This window comes from Poecilia latipinna, unplaced genomic scaffold (genome assembly GCF_001443285.1).
Source record: "Poecilia latipinna isolate Pla-1442-1.1 unplaced genomic scaffold, P_latipinna-1.0 Scaffold1, whole genome shotgun sequence".
In the NCBI taxonomy this organism is placed as follows: Eukaryota; Metazoa; Chordata; class Actinopteri; order Cyprinodontiformes; family Poeciliidae; genus Poecilia; species Poecilia latipinna.
The window spans coordinates 735,552-751,956 of record NW_015112617.1 but is presented as its reverse complement, the minus strand read 5'-3'; the positions used below and the strand labels follow the sequence as shown (position 1 = coordinate 751,956).

Below are 16,405 nucleotides of genomic sequence, written 5' to 3'. Positions count from 1 at the left end.
AGCATTAGCTTGGAGATCTAGCCTTGCCATTACCTTCCTACGCAATTCTGCTCGATTCTCTTCTCCTTTCAGTGCTTCGTGTTGGATTTGTCCCAATGAGCTCGATTTCTAAGAATGCATTTCATCCTGGCCAATAGGCAAACAGAAGGAGGAGTTGTGACATAGAGTTTTTGCTCTGTTTTTGAATTGTAGTCTGCCTATTGTAGTTGGTTAAAGTGAATGACATTCAGTTCATGTTGGTCATGCCTAAAATCTTGAGTAGTTAAAGCTTCATAGCGTAGCTTCCTTCGTGATCAAGCATTTGCATTACATAAATCATGACCAAATATTAGTGCTCAGGTAAAATCTTATCCAATCATTTAAAACTTCAACTGTGTCCACGTCTCCAGCTGTTCCAATAGCCGGTGGTCCAGACCCTCTGGATGATGCGAAACTTACAACAGGCTATACTAGACCCAACAAACTGGTTTGGTACTACACCACAGACTTCCACTTGCTCTGCGGTTAACAGAGTCTGTTTGTATATGGGAATGATCCCTTGTGGAAAAGTCAAAACTTTGTTTCAAAACCCAAAAACTCTGCCAGCATTCAGGTTATGTGGAGTGATAAAATTATTATTAGGCACCTTTCACTGATGAACAGATGATACTTTAATGTCTGCTCCAGTTCTGACCTGCACTGTTACTCTGACGTGACCTGGCATCGGCTTTCCCTGTTCTCACTGCAGCTGTCACCAAATTAGCATACTTTATATTAGACAGAGAATGTGTACATTTAACTCTTCCACTCATCATTTTGTTTCATTTGTTAATGTTTGCAGAACAGGACAGTAATTTAGCTGGAAAAATCGTATTATTTTAATGTCACTCAAACCGAATCTGTCTGGAGTCAGTTTTGTCACAGCATTTGCTCTAAAAACTCCCTTTACATTAATGCTTGATGGTAAAATATGAAAATATGCAGCAGTCAGACGCGCACTTCTTTATTGGGCTGAAACACGGAAAGAAATTAGTCCCAGCTGAAGCTAATTATTATGAATACACATACAGGATGATGGTTATTAGATAGCGGTTATTGATTGAATCTGCCTACATCACCAGATGTCTGGTACTGACAACAAATAAAAAGTCAAAGCCACTAAAAAAAGATATCCATGCTCCCTACTAAACAACACCCACGTCAGCTTTACCTCGTCCACCCCTTAGATGCAGCTAGTTTTTTGCCAAAAGCAACATAGCAAAATAGAAAACCAGTACGACATGCCATCACCTCGATAAAAGGAAAAAAAAGAGGGGTCATGTACCCGCTATGACTAAATTCCCACAATCTTGCAATCCTGCAAAACACACATTCAAAGGATGAAAAACAACTCAGAAAGAACTGCCTTAGTGCAATCTGGCAAATCAAGGAAAGACTTGAATTGATTTTACTTTGCGCAACATTACAGTGCAATGTGTGTTCATGTAATGAAGCATTGTAGAGAGGAGTACCACAGCCTAACAGGATCCAAGCAGCACAATTCTTTAAGCTGCTCAGATAACACAAATTAAATAGATCTGCATATCATTTTTGGCTACATGCCTCAATTATGTCCAAGCTATTTCTCTCAAAGTATACTTCACTCCCAGCTGTTGAAGTGTGTGCGCTCCAGAGGAAACCTGCCATCTGTTAGACAAGGATGTTACTTCCTGAACAAACTCGACATAAAGTTTGATTCCCTTTTTCACTTGGAAAATGTAATTTGTTAGTAAAGAGCCTCTACTAACAAGACTGTGGTTTTAAAACTATTGGGTGCATTTTACCTTTCGTCGTAGTTCAGATTTGTAGCTTCTTTTTAAACATACTGTAGATGGAAAATGTGCTTTGAGAGCAAGTTGTAAAATGATGAAGGAACAGAACGTATTGTTTAATATTTTCAGAGAATCTGTGCGTGAGCTTTAGGTGGGCTGAAATGTCAACATTAATCATTTGAGTTTGTGATTGTTTGCCGAGAGTGCTTGTGGAGCTTAACAACCAATAGATCCAGCCTACCACTTACTAGAGTTTGCTTCTCTTTTCATCACTTTAGTTCATGTTTCAGTTCATGCTTTTTTGGCTTTTTAGCTGCTGCTCTGATTGGTGAATGTTATTTTAACGCTGTTCTAGCAGAAAAGCATCAAAGCCACACATAATAAAATCTGATATAACGCTTTCAGAGAGGATACTTTTCACTAGCTCATATTTATACAGTTGGCAATTTACTTTTTTAATGTTCCCTGTGTTAAAGTGTCATTGTGAAGGCTTTTAGTTCCCTATGCTATATGCTAAAACGTGATTTGGAAAACTGGATCACTTTTTCTTTTCAAATCCAGATGAAATTCATGTATGCACTCAAAATGATAACAATAGAGACAATAAAAATCTACAAAAAGGTTAGGGTGCTTGACATTTTCACTACACTGCAAGTCAGCTGGCTGATAAAAGCTATAACACTTTCCAGTTGTTTACAGCAAAGACTAATTTAGCTGTTTGGAAATGTTTCCTGTTAAAAAAAAAAAAAAAATCACAGACAGCAAAGGTGTGGAAACTTCACTCATCAGTCTTAAACTGTTTTAAAACTAAAGTTGGTATGTTGTTTTTTTTAAACATTTCCGTTGAGCAGTCGACTACAGAGAGGCACTATCTACTAATTTAGAAGACTGTATCAACCAAGGTTCCACCATCATCAGTGTTTTGTATTATCTTAGCAGCTGCAGCAGTGATTTTAAATTTTCACTTTTAAATAAAAGCAATTAGATCATGGCTTACGTTTCTGTTTTCCCTTTTGGTTTAAATACCGTGATACTGGGATATTTTCTCAATTTATTTTTTTCTCACGCCACACCCTAGCTATTCCACATGCTCCACTGGTAGATGTAAACACCTCTCACCTGTCTAGCTAGAATAATGTATAATGTCCTCATAATGCTCCCCTTTAGTCTTTGCAGAAAAATTTGCAGGGTGTTAAAAAGTAGGCTAGTATCACAGTCAGACAACAACCCAGAAAGTGATGAAAGACTCGTACTTCAGTCAGTCCGATTCCCCAGAAAATGGGTTCAGTGACCCAGACCAGCTTTCTTACTCCTGCTGAGAAGGACGGGCTCACCATTCTGAACCCCACCTGTCACCACCTGGGTGCTGACAGTCTTTAAAAACCACATAGACAACAGGCTGCTAAAAAATTTTTAAATGATCCATTTGTTGACTTCCTTTAGCTGCTAATTTACCAACAATTCTCATTAGTAAATACAGCAAAGCTGAAATATGACTTGGACCCAGTGAAGAACCGACAATAAATTGGGATCAAAGGTGTCAAACGACTTGCAGAAGAAAAATGTGCTGCTGTACAAAAAGAACACATTCTGTGTCAGATGTTCAGCTTTCACATCTTCTCTCTTCATCGTCACTTTTGTACTTTATCTCCTGACCTTTCTCACTTTGTTCCCAGGTGGGTTTAAGAACTACTACACGCTTTCGACAGAGCACCGCAAAGAGGTCGGAAGAGTGGTGTTGGGATTGACTGGCGTCAGTGTTTTAACACTTTGTGCGTTATCAACAGGAACGGAGTAGAACTCAGAGACGAGGAGAAGTACGGCTTTAATGAAGATGGCTCCGAAATGACTATAATGGATGTAACCAAGCTGGACGAAGGAGAGTACACGTGCGTCGCCAAGAACAAGGCTGGGGAGAGCGAGAAGGAACTCAGCCTGAGAGTGTTTGGTAAGACAGATTGTTTTCTAGAAAGTACGTGGACTAGTGACAGGATGAAAGGTTCCAAGTGAGTGGGAATTTTAAATTATATACATATATAACCCACATATGAGTGTGTACGTGTGGGGAGGAAGAACAATAGTACAGTTTGTGTCTGTTTTAAGTCGGAAAAGAATAAGGTGTTGTTTTTGTGTGGGTTGTCGTAGGGATAAAACCGGAGGAATTAGAGAGCAAGTCAAATGCGCTCGGTCTGAGTCTTGGAATGCGTTCAGCTTTTGTTTATTTACGCCCATTAGCTTGTTCCTGTCTCTATTTTGTCCTGTCACAACTGGATTTTCAATTCTCGTCAGTTAAAATTTAGAGTGGGCTGGCTGCTGCAATTTATTTTCCCTAAACAGAAGACTTGGCGTCTGTAATTTCTTCAGAGCAAACAATTATCTCAAAATGATTCAAGACAGCAGTCAGATCACTGTTTGCCTCATTATTTCAAAGATTTTTCTCTCTCTCTCTCTCTCTCTCGCTGTCTTTGAAAGCTGTGGTTGCTTTACATCAGTGTGTGCAAAGCTGCAATCAAACGCTCCTTTGTGAGCATCCGTGTTGTTTTTAAGTACAAATCACAAATATGGATTTACAGAGTCCTTGGTTTACTTTTAACTCAACAGGAGTCCTTTATTATTCAATGAAAACTTTTACAGTGTTTGATTTGATAATAATCCTTCATACAATGTGGAGCCGTTATGCAATACAGACCATTATAATAAGTCTCAAATGTAAGCAAGCATTACTGTACGTTCTTGACCTTTCTAGCTTTTCAACTTTATGTCAAGTTACAACTAAAAACTTCAATTTATGAAACTTCATAAATGACCGATACAAAGCAGTGTACAGTAGGGAACTATAGGGAACATGATACAATGTTGTCAAATTGTATTTGTATTCAGCCCCTTTTTACTTTGCTACTCTTTAATAAAATCCAGTGGAATCAGCTGCCTTTATACTTTGTAAGTCTTTAGGTGACTTATAAACATTGCAACATTATTGATCTTGTTGTAACAAGAGCAATAATGGAAAAGTTTAGAACAAAGCATGACCGTTCTTGTCTGTTGCTAGACTTTAAAATGACTTTTCCACAAAAGTCTGACTGAGGTCAGACTAGATTGACCTCTAGTCAATCTAGAGGTCAATCTTCTGTTGAAGAGTTGTCTCTTTAAGAGAAGTATAAAACTGTTGAAGAGACAACTCTAAAGACTTGCTACTGTACTTGTAGCTAAAGCTGTTATTACAGCAAATGCACATAATACTTTTCAGTTTTTTCATTTCTTAAAACTTCAAGCATTTATCAATTTTAGTTCCCTTTACAATCCTACACCACTTTGTGTTGACCAATCATAAAATCCCACTGAAAGACAATGAAGTTTGTGGTTGCAATGTGACAAAGTGAAAAACTATACCGTTTCTGAAAACACAATTACTATGTTTTAAACATTTAAAGAAGGATATCCTAAAAACATTTACTGTAACAGAAAATGGAAAACTTTCTCTGAGGATCTCTGTTTTTCTGTTTGTTTGTTTTTTGGCCATCATGAATAAGTTTACTAGAGGCCTGGATTCACTGTGAGTTTTATTGATGTGTTTAGAAGTAAGGTAGAATAGCTGGAGCCAGACATTATACTTAGATGTATTCAGAATTCCAAACCAATAGCAAATGCAGACAAAGAAAGACTTGGTATTATTTTAATAAGACTGCATTTAAAATTGGAAATAAAACAGTTTGAGCTCCTACAGTCCCTGAATAAATACAATTAGAACTGAAGTAGCTCTTGGTTTGCATTATTTAACCATGATTCATTCTCTTTTTTTTTGTCTGTTCTCTTAAGCAAAAGATTAAATGTTTTACTTGGAAGGATAATCCCATTTCCACTATTAAATGCAGTAGTTTGGTTTTGTGCTGTATTTTCAGGGGGACTGTACATTTAAATTCAGACATTTATTCCACTGCTGCACATGGACAATATCCAACTTATTTTTGTTTCGATTTTTAAAAAAATCTTTACATTTTTCATCTACTTTTTAATTCCTGCTCCCTACTATCAAGTGTATTACATTGCTCTGTTTATTTATGCTGCAAATCACCCAGCTAAAATCTGCGGGTGTTAACCATAAGGTTTATTTATCTGCAGTTAAACCGAAGATCACATACATAGTGAACCGGACCGCTTCAGAGACGGAAGAGCAGGTAACTGTGACTTGTGAAGCATCTGGAGATCCGACTCCAACCATCAGCTGGAGCTACGGTGAGCAAGTCTTCACCGAAGGAGACCAGGTAAAGTCAGATTTGATTTAACTTAAATCCACCATAACTTTAATAAGTGAGCCAACAATTAAACATGGGGAAATAAAACATTTAGTCAATCTAGTCTAGTCTGTTTTGAATGTTTTAGCTTTGTGCATCCTATGTGCTTTCAAGTGTGAACAGAATTATGAAAAAATGCATATTTACCTTCTTTAGCATACTTTATTTTTTGATGGATTATGTAGAATTGGAACATTGAGCGGTAACCACCAGGGAGAAACACAAACCTGTAGGCAACAGGTGTTTTCAGAAGAAGAATTGAGTACCTTTAACCTACTTTCAAATGATGTATTGATTTGGTGCAGATGGGGGACTTTGAAATTCATTACAGGGTTCTTTCACAGGGTTTAAATCTTGTTCACTGGCTTTTTAAATCTTAAATCAGTAGCTAGTTTTGAATGGCCCAGTGCATTGTTTGGTGAAACTCAGTGCCTTTATAATACCTGGCAAAAAAGTATTCATACCTCTTGAACATTTTTTTGCATCACAAACTTTTTAATGTTTATATTTCACACTTGGACCAACACAAAGCGGTGCATAATTGTGATGCAGAAACAGTATTTTGGAATTTTACAAATAAGAATCTGTTGCTCTCGTATTTATCTGTCTTTCTAAATAATTGCACGTTACATGGTGATCTTAGAGGTTTGTTGGAGAACTAGAAGCATCATGAAGACCAAGCAGCACTGCAGACAGGTCATGGAGGAAGTTGTGGAGAAATTTACAGCAGGGTTATTTCATTAATTAATAGCCTTAGCTTTGAAGATTGCACAAAGCTCTGTTCAGTTTTCTATGATTATGGGAAGAGTTTGGCTCAAACCTACCGAGACATGGCCATCCACCTATACTTACTGGCAGGGGAAGGAGGATTTTAATTGGAGAAGCTGTGAAGAGCTTGTAAATAACTCTGTACAAATCACCAGCTAAGGTGGGAGAATCTGTTGACAAGCACTCTGCGAATCTGGCCAAATCTGTGCAACAGAGCCGAGAAGTAAGTCATTGCTGAAAGGAAGTTGTGAAAAAGTCCTATTTGGAGTTGGCCACAAGCCGGCATAATGTGATAGGGAAGCTTTACTTTAGCAGGGTCAGAAAGGTTAGTCAGAGTTGATGGTGAGATAGGTGGAGCTATTAAATAGAATAAAACCTGTAAGAGGCTCAAAAAGACTTGAAGATTGGGCAGAGGTTCATCATCATCCAATAGGAAAAGCCCGAACCCTAACCATACAGCTGCAATGGAAAAGATTAGATAAAAACATTGTGTTGTTACAATACTCTGCATGCCATCTAATTAAACTTGAGACTATTTACAAAGATCCATAAAAAGTTATAGTCTTGATATGGAAAGCTGTTCAAGACATTCTCCATAAGAGTTGCTGCAAAATGAAGTTCCAGGAGGTAATGACTCAGGTGAATTGATTACAAACACACTTTCGACAACAGTGTTATTTTCCCAATAGCGTCATAACTGTGCACTGCTTTGTAATTCAACAAGAGTATGAATACTTCTGCAAGACTCTTTACATTTGAGACAAATGTCCCCCCAGTTGCAGGGAAAACAATCTGCTAAATTCAATTATACCACTCCCCAAAGTAAGCATGCCAATTAACGTGATTGAAATGAGTTTCTTATTTGCTACAATGAGCACTTGACTCAGCATATGTGTGTTTTGTACTTTCAATCACTATTGCCATTTTGTGCTCATGTCAGTGATTGAAATACTTTTCAATTATGGCGCTACGGTGTCGCCGGACATTCTCCCGCCATCTTTCAGACTCGTTTATGAGAGCCAGCTTCTTAATCTTTCATCACATCCTGAATCTCCTGAATGTTTTCATCTGTAATATTTTCCACATTATTACATGGCTAAACCATCAAAAGCAGCGAATACCCCCATGGGGTATTCTCATACATCTATTGTCCACATGGCTTACTTCTTTCAAGGTGTTTGGTGACTCACTGCAGTCGAGAAATAAAGAAATAAATAAAAGGAAAAAAGGGGGTTATATGCTCTAGAGATATGCTTCAGTTCATAGAGTAATTTTGGAGCCGGTCCATTACATACGCTACATTTTCTCCCTACAGGCACATCTAAACAGGATCTATCAGGTATGAAATCCGCGTAGCACAGAAATGTCCCGGAGTAGTGTGTAAAAATATGTCTTCAGCGACAACAAAAACTCTACTGAAACCCAATCGACCTTCTTTGTTTCCAAAAAAAAAAAAAAAAAACTCTCAGTTGCTTCTTGAAAATTTCCCCCCTTCACCTCAAAAACCTCCCCAAAGGGAATGATCTCATCAGGGTTCATGAAATTGATTTGACTGCTGCATGTTTTCCTAAATGTGGCCTGAAAACTTCACTGATCTTGTGATAGAAAGCACAGAGAGCTCGTTTCACAAGATCGAATGAAAATTTGTCGAATAATATATAAAAAAAAAAATAGAAAAAGAAGGGAAGACATCATTTCTGTGTTGCTTTCTTTTTGCTTGATCATTTTCAAACTTTCCATCACAGCATGAGGTTGCCTGGTCTCAAGCCGAGCTTGTTCTGTGTCGTTTTTCATAACAATGTAGATTGTCTTAACACAGATGTCGGTATCGCTTGAAAATTCTGATTTAAAGACGCTCCGATTAAAGTCTGTCTTTTAAAATATCAGCCCTTTACCATCTGCAAACGTACTTTAAAAAAATATTGGTTTTTAATCATGAAATCTGGTCACTTTCAAAAACCGGCAGATTTGCATTATACCGTCCACACACATGCAGCCACCTGTCAAGCCTGTTGGATATTTAAAAATACATACTTTGATCGGAGCCTCGCTCGGAAAGTGCAAAACACACTTCCACCATATGACGCACACCACGACGCACCTACACACCCCGCGCACATGGACGCGCCGCTGAGTAACGGCTCATACCTCGGTCCTGTTTTCCCCACAGTCAGGCTCCCAGGAGGAGCATGTGTGGAGAACGCGTCTCCCAGCTGGTGCATGTCCACGTCCTCAGCTGTCGCTGCTAGTTTGGCTTAGCTTCCCATCGTCTCACAGCGATAACGGACGAGGAGAGACTCATTACGGGCTGCGAATAATTCAGAGCTCGTGTCACAAAAGCGATCGTTTCGGCAAGCCGTGCAGTCGCAGAGCTCTGCAGACAGTTTACTTTTTAAGTGTACGACGAACGTCGCCCTGTCTGTTTTGTATTTTGCATCCGCCCGCGTCGGGCTTTCACATGACACATCAGCTGACAGCCAGCTGCGTGGTGGTGGCAGTGTGATTTGTGCTGTAGAGTACAGTATGCTTGGGTATCTTGTGGCATCTCTTCTCACAGCTGTCTTTAAAAAAAATAAATGATTAGCAGCCTTATTGAATCGCCTCTTTATAGGTCTGATAAAACAACCTATTCCTGTGGTGGGCTTTTGGCTGTATGAGGAAGCAGCTGCTAATTGTTTCGCTGTCCTGTTCAGTTTGTCCGTCCGATGTGTCTGTCTGTAATGACCATACAACAGCTGCATTTCATCTGGGATCAGTGCGACAAATGTTCCAAATGCCATTTGGGGCGAGCATGATGAAGTGACAGGGAGCATGTTTTCATTACCATAATCGAGGTGAGATTTTTCGTTTTGGTCAGAGAACCAGCAAAGATCCTTGGCTGTGTTTTCAGATGTGTGATGCTGATTAATAACCTGAATTAATTAGCAGTTAATCTGAAAGTGTCTTTAGTTCTTTGGCGCTCTCTTTCTCTCTCTAACTGGTCAGATGCTGTCCGGTTGAAGAGTTGAACATCATTAGCATCCTGATCTAGCTTGTTGGAGAATATATTTTACGTAGACATGTTGGTTAGTGAGCAGTTTTATACTTTTTTTGTGTTCCAACATGATTTCACAAAAACCTAACTGAGTCCAATCTGTTATACTGTAGATGTTGCACTTTTTTCTTGTTTGCTGAACACTTAGCAACTACTCTGTGTAAAAGTAGGAATGTGCCAGTTTGATATTCTCGCAGTACGATACCTTTGTGTAAAAAAAAACTATACAGTAAATCACAATGTTAAGCAATAATGTCGCCTCAAAGCTGTTTTTAATGTCTTTGACAATGTTGTACTCTTTTCAGGTTTGAGTACAACAGCATACGGGTACATCTGCATAAATCACAAAAAATATTAAAAAATTCCTTCATTTTGTGTATTGACAATGCTTAGAACTAAGCGTTTTAAGTGTTTTCTTCTCTTAATTTTAAATAATTAGGTCTCAACTACTAATAAAATTGAGTTTTATCACAGAAATATGTGGTGAAGACTGCTGACATGGCAGTTGTCTGGACATTTCCAGGGAATTCAAGCCACTAAACAAGCCAGCTGTTCAGTGTTCGGTCTCCTGAGCGTGTTAATGGAAAGTTTTGAGTAGAAACTTATTTGAATTTGGAAAAAAGTTGCACAAGCAACAGGGATAATCGCATGGTTAGGGGGCTGTGAAGCAAATCATATTTGGTAGTTAAGGCAAGGCTTCATGGTTTTATTGTTATGCACTTTAATCACCTTATTTCAATGTTTTAAAGTGCTTTTTATGAATCAAATGAAAAGATTAATAAACTTTGGCAGTATATCACTTTCTGGAATTAATCTACATAATGTATAAGTTTCACTTTCCGAAGTACTAAAATAAAATAACTATGATAATATTCCAGTTCATTGAGATGCGCCTGTAGACCATGATTATTCTTTTGCGTTGGCATATTTAGATTTAAAGTATTATCTTTCAAAGTTTCCAAGAAGTTTTCAACATTTTGATGAAACTCAGCAATTATAAGGATTTGATTTCGGTATTTCTAAAGAAGATATTTTAATTGAACATTTGCAGAGATTCGAAGTAACTCGGCGTGCTGTATTTTGATCAAATGCGATTATAAAGGTAACACATTGCATTGTTTAAATACAATTTCAACAGAATCCTCTATATCCTTTTCTTACCAGAAACAAAACATCTTGATTCAATGCCAATGATTTAGAACTTAATCTGCCAGAGGCATGAATCATTTTGGGCTTAACTGTACCTAAAACCTGCATAGACACAGCTTGCTTTATTAATAACTAATGCAATAAACAAAATAACTCATCTGTTGCATATTTATTGGAAGACTACCTGAATGCAAATCTGACATATAGTAAATGTGACACGTCTTCATTCAAGTCGCTTCCTTTTCTGCTTGGAATTCAAAGGTTAGCGAAAGAAACCAATGGTAACCCACTGGAGATGTAGGCGGGAAAAAAAAAGGATTGTCCCATAGCCATTTAAGAAGAAGCACAGTGTGAGAATTGAGGATTACTGTTGTTCTGTTCACTGAGTGAAAGAGGATAAAAGAACCATGTTAAAAAAAAAATAACCATGTGGACTTGTGGGAGTTTACCAGCTTAGTTACATTTCAGAGTTCAATCAGAGCTTATCTGAGGATAGTTTTGCTTTTGTTTATGCTGCTATCAAAGTTAAGTGGTAATATATTTATTAAAAGCAATTTTAAAAAAAACTTTAATCAACTTCACTTGTAGTATTTGGGTCTCCCGATCCTTTGAAAGCTTTTGCTGCAAGTCATATTAGATAAGTACGCCTGTTTAATAACTGAAAAATGTAAATGGAGTTTTTATTCACGCTTTGTATATTATCTACATAATGAATGTTTTGGCTTATTTGAATACATATTAAACATTTTTCCTTGATGCCGTGTTTTCAAAGCATTCTGGGTCATAAAAGCGGAAAGATGCAGGGAAATTGCAATATTTATAAAACCTAAAAGCAAATAATAGCTATCAGTGTGTGTAGGTAGCACCGCTTTATGTCAGAAAAGGTTTTTATATACATATATATATATATATATATATATATATATATATATATATATATATATATATATATGTATATTTGTTTTTTGTTGTTGTTGCAAAATCAAGTTAAGCACTATGAATTAGTTCCTCGGCTTTTCAATTGCTTTTTTTTTTTTTTGATGCTAAAAGACAAGTGAGGGGATTTTACAGTAGTAATATGTGTAAAGAAACTTGTGCGTTACGTTTGAGTGTTTCCAGCTGGAACACAGGGCCGGACTGTTCCGGATCCTCGTTATTAACGTGTCAGGTCATGTGTGATGGAATGTGGCGTAAGGGTGGCTGCAGCTCATTTTGTCCTGAAACAATAGAAATGTTCCAAGGCTCAGCATATATAAATGGTTCAGGACAATGACAGAAAGCTTAATCAGACGTTTTAGATTAAAAAAACAAGAACACAGTCAAGGTTCTGTTAACGTGTCTAAATTATTTGCTCTAGTCGCTGTTTTCTTTGTCCCCCGCTGACATTACAGTTTGAGTCAGAACAGAAGGAGGATTATTGTCTGTGGAACAACAATGGGCTGGAGGAGAAAAGAAAAATAAAAACCCTGATAACTCTCCTGGGTGCCAACAGCACATTGTTCTTGGTGTTTCCTCCGTGATGTGAATGCGGTAGGTGTCCTCTCCTTGTCCTGTTTCTGCCTCAGATAAGCACCCGTCACCAATACGACGGCGGCTGCTCGTCAGCTCGCTTACCGCTCACGCCGACGAAATGGCAACGTTCCACGCCGTCGAGTCGCTCGTTTTAATTGGGCAGCCGCTCTTTGGCGACGCTCGGATAATACGCGGCCAAAACGCCGCACTTAATGATGAACGGTCAGCTTTGCATAAAACTCTTGCTCATAAGTATTTACTGTCTTTATCTTGGCAATGAGAAAAGGTGCTGATTGTCAAGGATATTAAAGAAATTAGCTAATGTAAAGCCGGTCGACTTTAAACACGCCGTAAGTCTTTTATAAGCCTTCTGTCGAGGCACTAACGATGATGCAAAAGTGCTTTTAGATGTGAATATTGATGGTTTGATTCACTGTTTTGCCCCATTATTATTCCAGTAGATTGCTTCCATTTTCTCTTGCATTTTCTCGCCACTGCATCTGATGAAATAGCTGTTTATCACTCTGCTTGTTGCATCTAAATAATGTTTTTTTTATATGTGTGTGTGTTCCTGCTTTGTAGGCCATCACATCTCATTGACATGCTTAACATTTTCTCGTCAGCATCACCACAGAGCATGCTGTCCACAAAGGTTTCTGTCTCGTGGAGTTCTTCCAGTGTTGTGATTTTAATTGGATGTAGCATGTTGTCTACACTGGTTCGAAAAGTCTGTGCTGTTTTTGAGACTTTATCCGCCGAGATGTGATACAACTCTGTAATTTATTGGATGTATGTTAGAGAAGTACGAAGATGCTGACCATCATGGAATTTTTGCATTGCAAAAAATTGAAAATTTGAAAACAGAAACGTCTAAAAAATGAACTTGGAGTCATAATTAACATCTTAATGAAAGGCTCAGAGAATATTGGTTGCACATGTGACTAAATTACCTTTTTTTGTTAGAAGCACTAGTGCTAAACATTTCATGTCTCTTCCCATGAAAAAGATGGCTGTTTATCTCTGTACAACAAGCAGAAAGAACAAACTCCAGTTAAATCTCCCACCTGTCGACTCCACTAGCTCCACCTGCAGCTGACACTGAGTCAGTTACCTTTCAGACAGATGCTTACAGTTTTCAGAATGGTCTGGTTTGACAGTTTAACTCGTTGCCACTTTGTCAATTTCTTTGAGCTAATAGGATTGCAGCCAGGTTCTGTCAAAACGTTAATACCCCTCTTTTCTGGCTGAAGTGGCTCGAGCCGTTTATGTTCGTTCAAAAGCAACATCTCTTACTCCTTCAGAGGAAGGGTCTAAGAAATGTATTCCAGACAAATAGCTCTTAGAATCTTGCTAAAAACCATCAGTCTCTATAAAGGGTGTTTTATATATTCCTGCTGCAGACTGGCGGCAACTCTTTTCATATTTGTTAATTTGTTAAAGAGAAGTATTTAAGTTTGTTAAATGTTTTACTTGCCGTTTCAAACGACATGCTTTGTGCGTCATAAGAAATTCAATCAGCTGTGAAAAGTTACTCATTAGCCCCATTTTAACATAAATGTACTTTGATTTTATTTCATGAAATAAAAACTAAATTTAATAATTAGACATATAGTAGAGGTTGGCGATGTAGATTTAAAGTTTTATCACAATGTTTTGCGTTTTGTGTTACTATAGAGACAATAAAAACTATTTCTTTGTGCTTTTTTATGGAGCTACAGAATCACTTTAAAAAAAGAACAAACACAAATACTGCTGTTGAAAAACATTCTCATTTCTAATACGATTCTTCAGAAAAACAGTCACATAAAAAACTGATTTGTATCATTAGGCTACCTACATTAAGCACCTTTTGTTATATTTTCACATTTATTGTCATTTACTGACATTCTTATTGAACAAACAGTAGAGAAAATAGTAAAGCTAACAATCCAGACAACATAGACTTTCAGTATAATGAATTGGAATTTATTGTGACAATGATAAATCAAAAGTCTTAGAATTTATCTAAATAAATGATAAACGATACGATAAGTGCCCACCACTAATGTACAAAATCAAAGTAGTTTTGAATATACGTTATGTTATACCCGTTTGCTTTTTATAGAACAACACAAGTGTATGTGGTTAATTAGTTGGGCTGTCGGCAGTCCGCCTTATCTCTAATTTAAATAATGATGGGTAGCGTTGTTAGTTTTCACTCAGTTTTCTCAAACTCATAAAAGGAGGGGGGAATTACATGTTTTCTCAACCAGCTGACTGGCAGTGCACAGCCACTTCCCTTCTTCCCACACAGCTGGAGAAAACAACGCTCTCTGGCGTTGCCTTGAAAGCTTTAGAAATTATAGGAGCAGTTTTACAGAGAATGTTTAAGCTTTATAGCTGCTGAAAATATGTAAAATCCGTGCCAGATCTCAAAACAAATTAACTTTTTGAACAATTGCATTTAATTTCCCAAAGACGTGAGCACGACAACTAAGTGGTGGTTCTTCAAAGTCGAAGAAAAACCTCTAAAGCAGCGTGGGTTATATTTCATTTTTAATTGTATCATTTACAAACAAAAAGAAAATATTTTGTTTTGCGGCTTAAATGCGTGACAAAGGGAGCTGTCATCCTTTTGTTCTTTGGAGAACAAAGCTTGTTACCAGGGGAGAAAAATGCTACTTGCAGAACTCTTGCAGGCACAGATTTATTTTCTGGAAGACCTTCCAATGAAATTGCCTTTTTTTCAATCCTTCATCGCTTATTGAAAAGCCCAAAAGTGTTGTTCGGTGACTTCAATGACAAGCTTGCTAACCGGTGTGCTTCAGTGCAGAGAAGAGGCTTTTAACAAATAAAGACAGCAGGAGTGGACTAAAATGGATTGCGAGTCGATAATTGCTGTATCTCCTTTACCAAAGAAGACCGTCCTATCTCTGTTGTTGCCTTGTAATTGAATCACATCCTCCTGATAAACCAAAGACCCTCTTATCTGGGAAAAAGAAGGCCTTTCATGATTCCAATAGACCTACCTTGTTTTGGTTTGCAAATGTCATAAAATTCACTAAATTCTCCAGTTAGAAAATTTCTGAAGAAAAAAAAAAGAAAAAAAGACAGCAGCTGCAGGCTTTAACGAAATCAGATATTCAGACCAGGCCACTTTGGATGCAAGGTAAATAATGTGGACACTTAATACTTGTATGCGATGTGCTGCATCCCATTCTGGAGAGGATGAGGATTACCTTCTAAGAATTGCTTTGCCTTCTGTCTGTTGTTTCTCTGTCCCCTGCAGGCATCATGGACTCGGCCTGAGCAGCACAAGGTATTCTAAATGCATGGCTTTTTCCTCCACCCATCCATCATTCACGTCAGGGAAGTCTAATTCAATTCCGAATGGATGCAGATCAAAATTCTTGATCAAATAAGGGTCAACGAGAGTATAAAGCGCTGAGAATGATGCAGTAGAGACAGTGGTGCTGGTGGGATTCTGTCCGTTTTGGCTTCACTTCTGCCAGTTCGACCGCAACATTTTTAGCACAGTCGTTGCTTTGGAAAAGTATTTATACACCTTCAATTCGCTCACGTTTTGACTTGTTAGAATCACAAACTTTAGTGTATTTTATCCAGACTTAATGTGATAAGCTAACACAGTGTAGGAAATAACTGGGACAAAATAGGAAAATTGTGTGTGTTTTTTTTAAATATATGGCTTAATGCCAAAAGAAGTTAAGTAATATAAAGTTTTTTTATATTGCTTAAAGATTGTGTTTAACAAAATACAATCCCTATCTTGAAACATATTGGTGGCAGTATCAGGGACCACTTCTTTATTACTACACATCCACCAGTGTTGTGTTCAAGACCACCTAACCCGAGACCAAGAC

At 37.7% G+C, this 16,405-nt stretch overlaps 1 protein-coding gene across 15 annotated transcripts in view; it reads left to right on the top strand.

Moving 5' to 3' along the window:
• ncam1b (neural cell adhesion molecule 1b) overlaps window positions 1-16,405 on the top strand; it is a 131,389-nt gene that overhangs the window by 71,649 nt on the left and 43,335 nt on the right. For 8 of the 15 annotated variants that reach the window (XM_015036040.1, XM_015035963.1, XM_015036281.1 and 5 more), the window contains exons 7-10: window positions 3,578-3,738; window positions 5,910-6,052; window positions 8,166-8,189; window positions 15,814-15,843. In XM_015036040.1, coding sequence (XP_014891526.1) covers window positions 3,578-3,738; window positions 5,910-6,052; window positions 8,166-8,189; window positions 15,814-15,843 — 358 coding nt within the window. The remainder of the gene's footprint in view (window positions 1-3,577; window positions 3,739-5,909; window positions 6,053-8,165; window positions 8,190-15,813; window positions 15,844-16,405) is intronic. The other 7 variants (XM_015036123.1, XM_015036499.1, XM_015037031.1 and 4 more) reach the window with 3 other exon arrangements.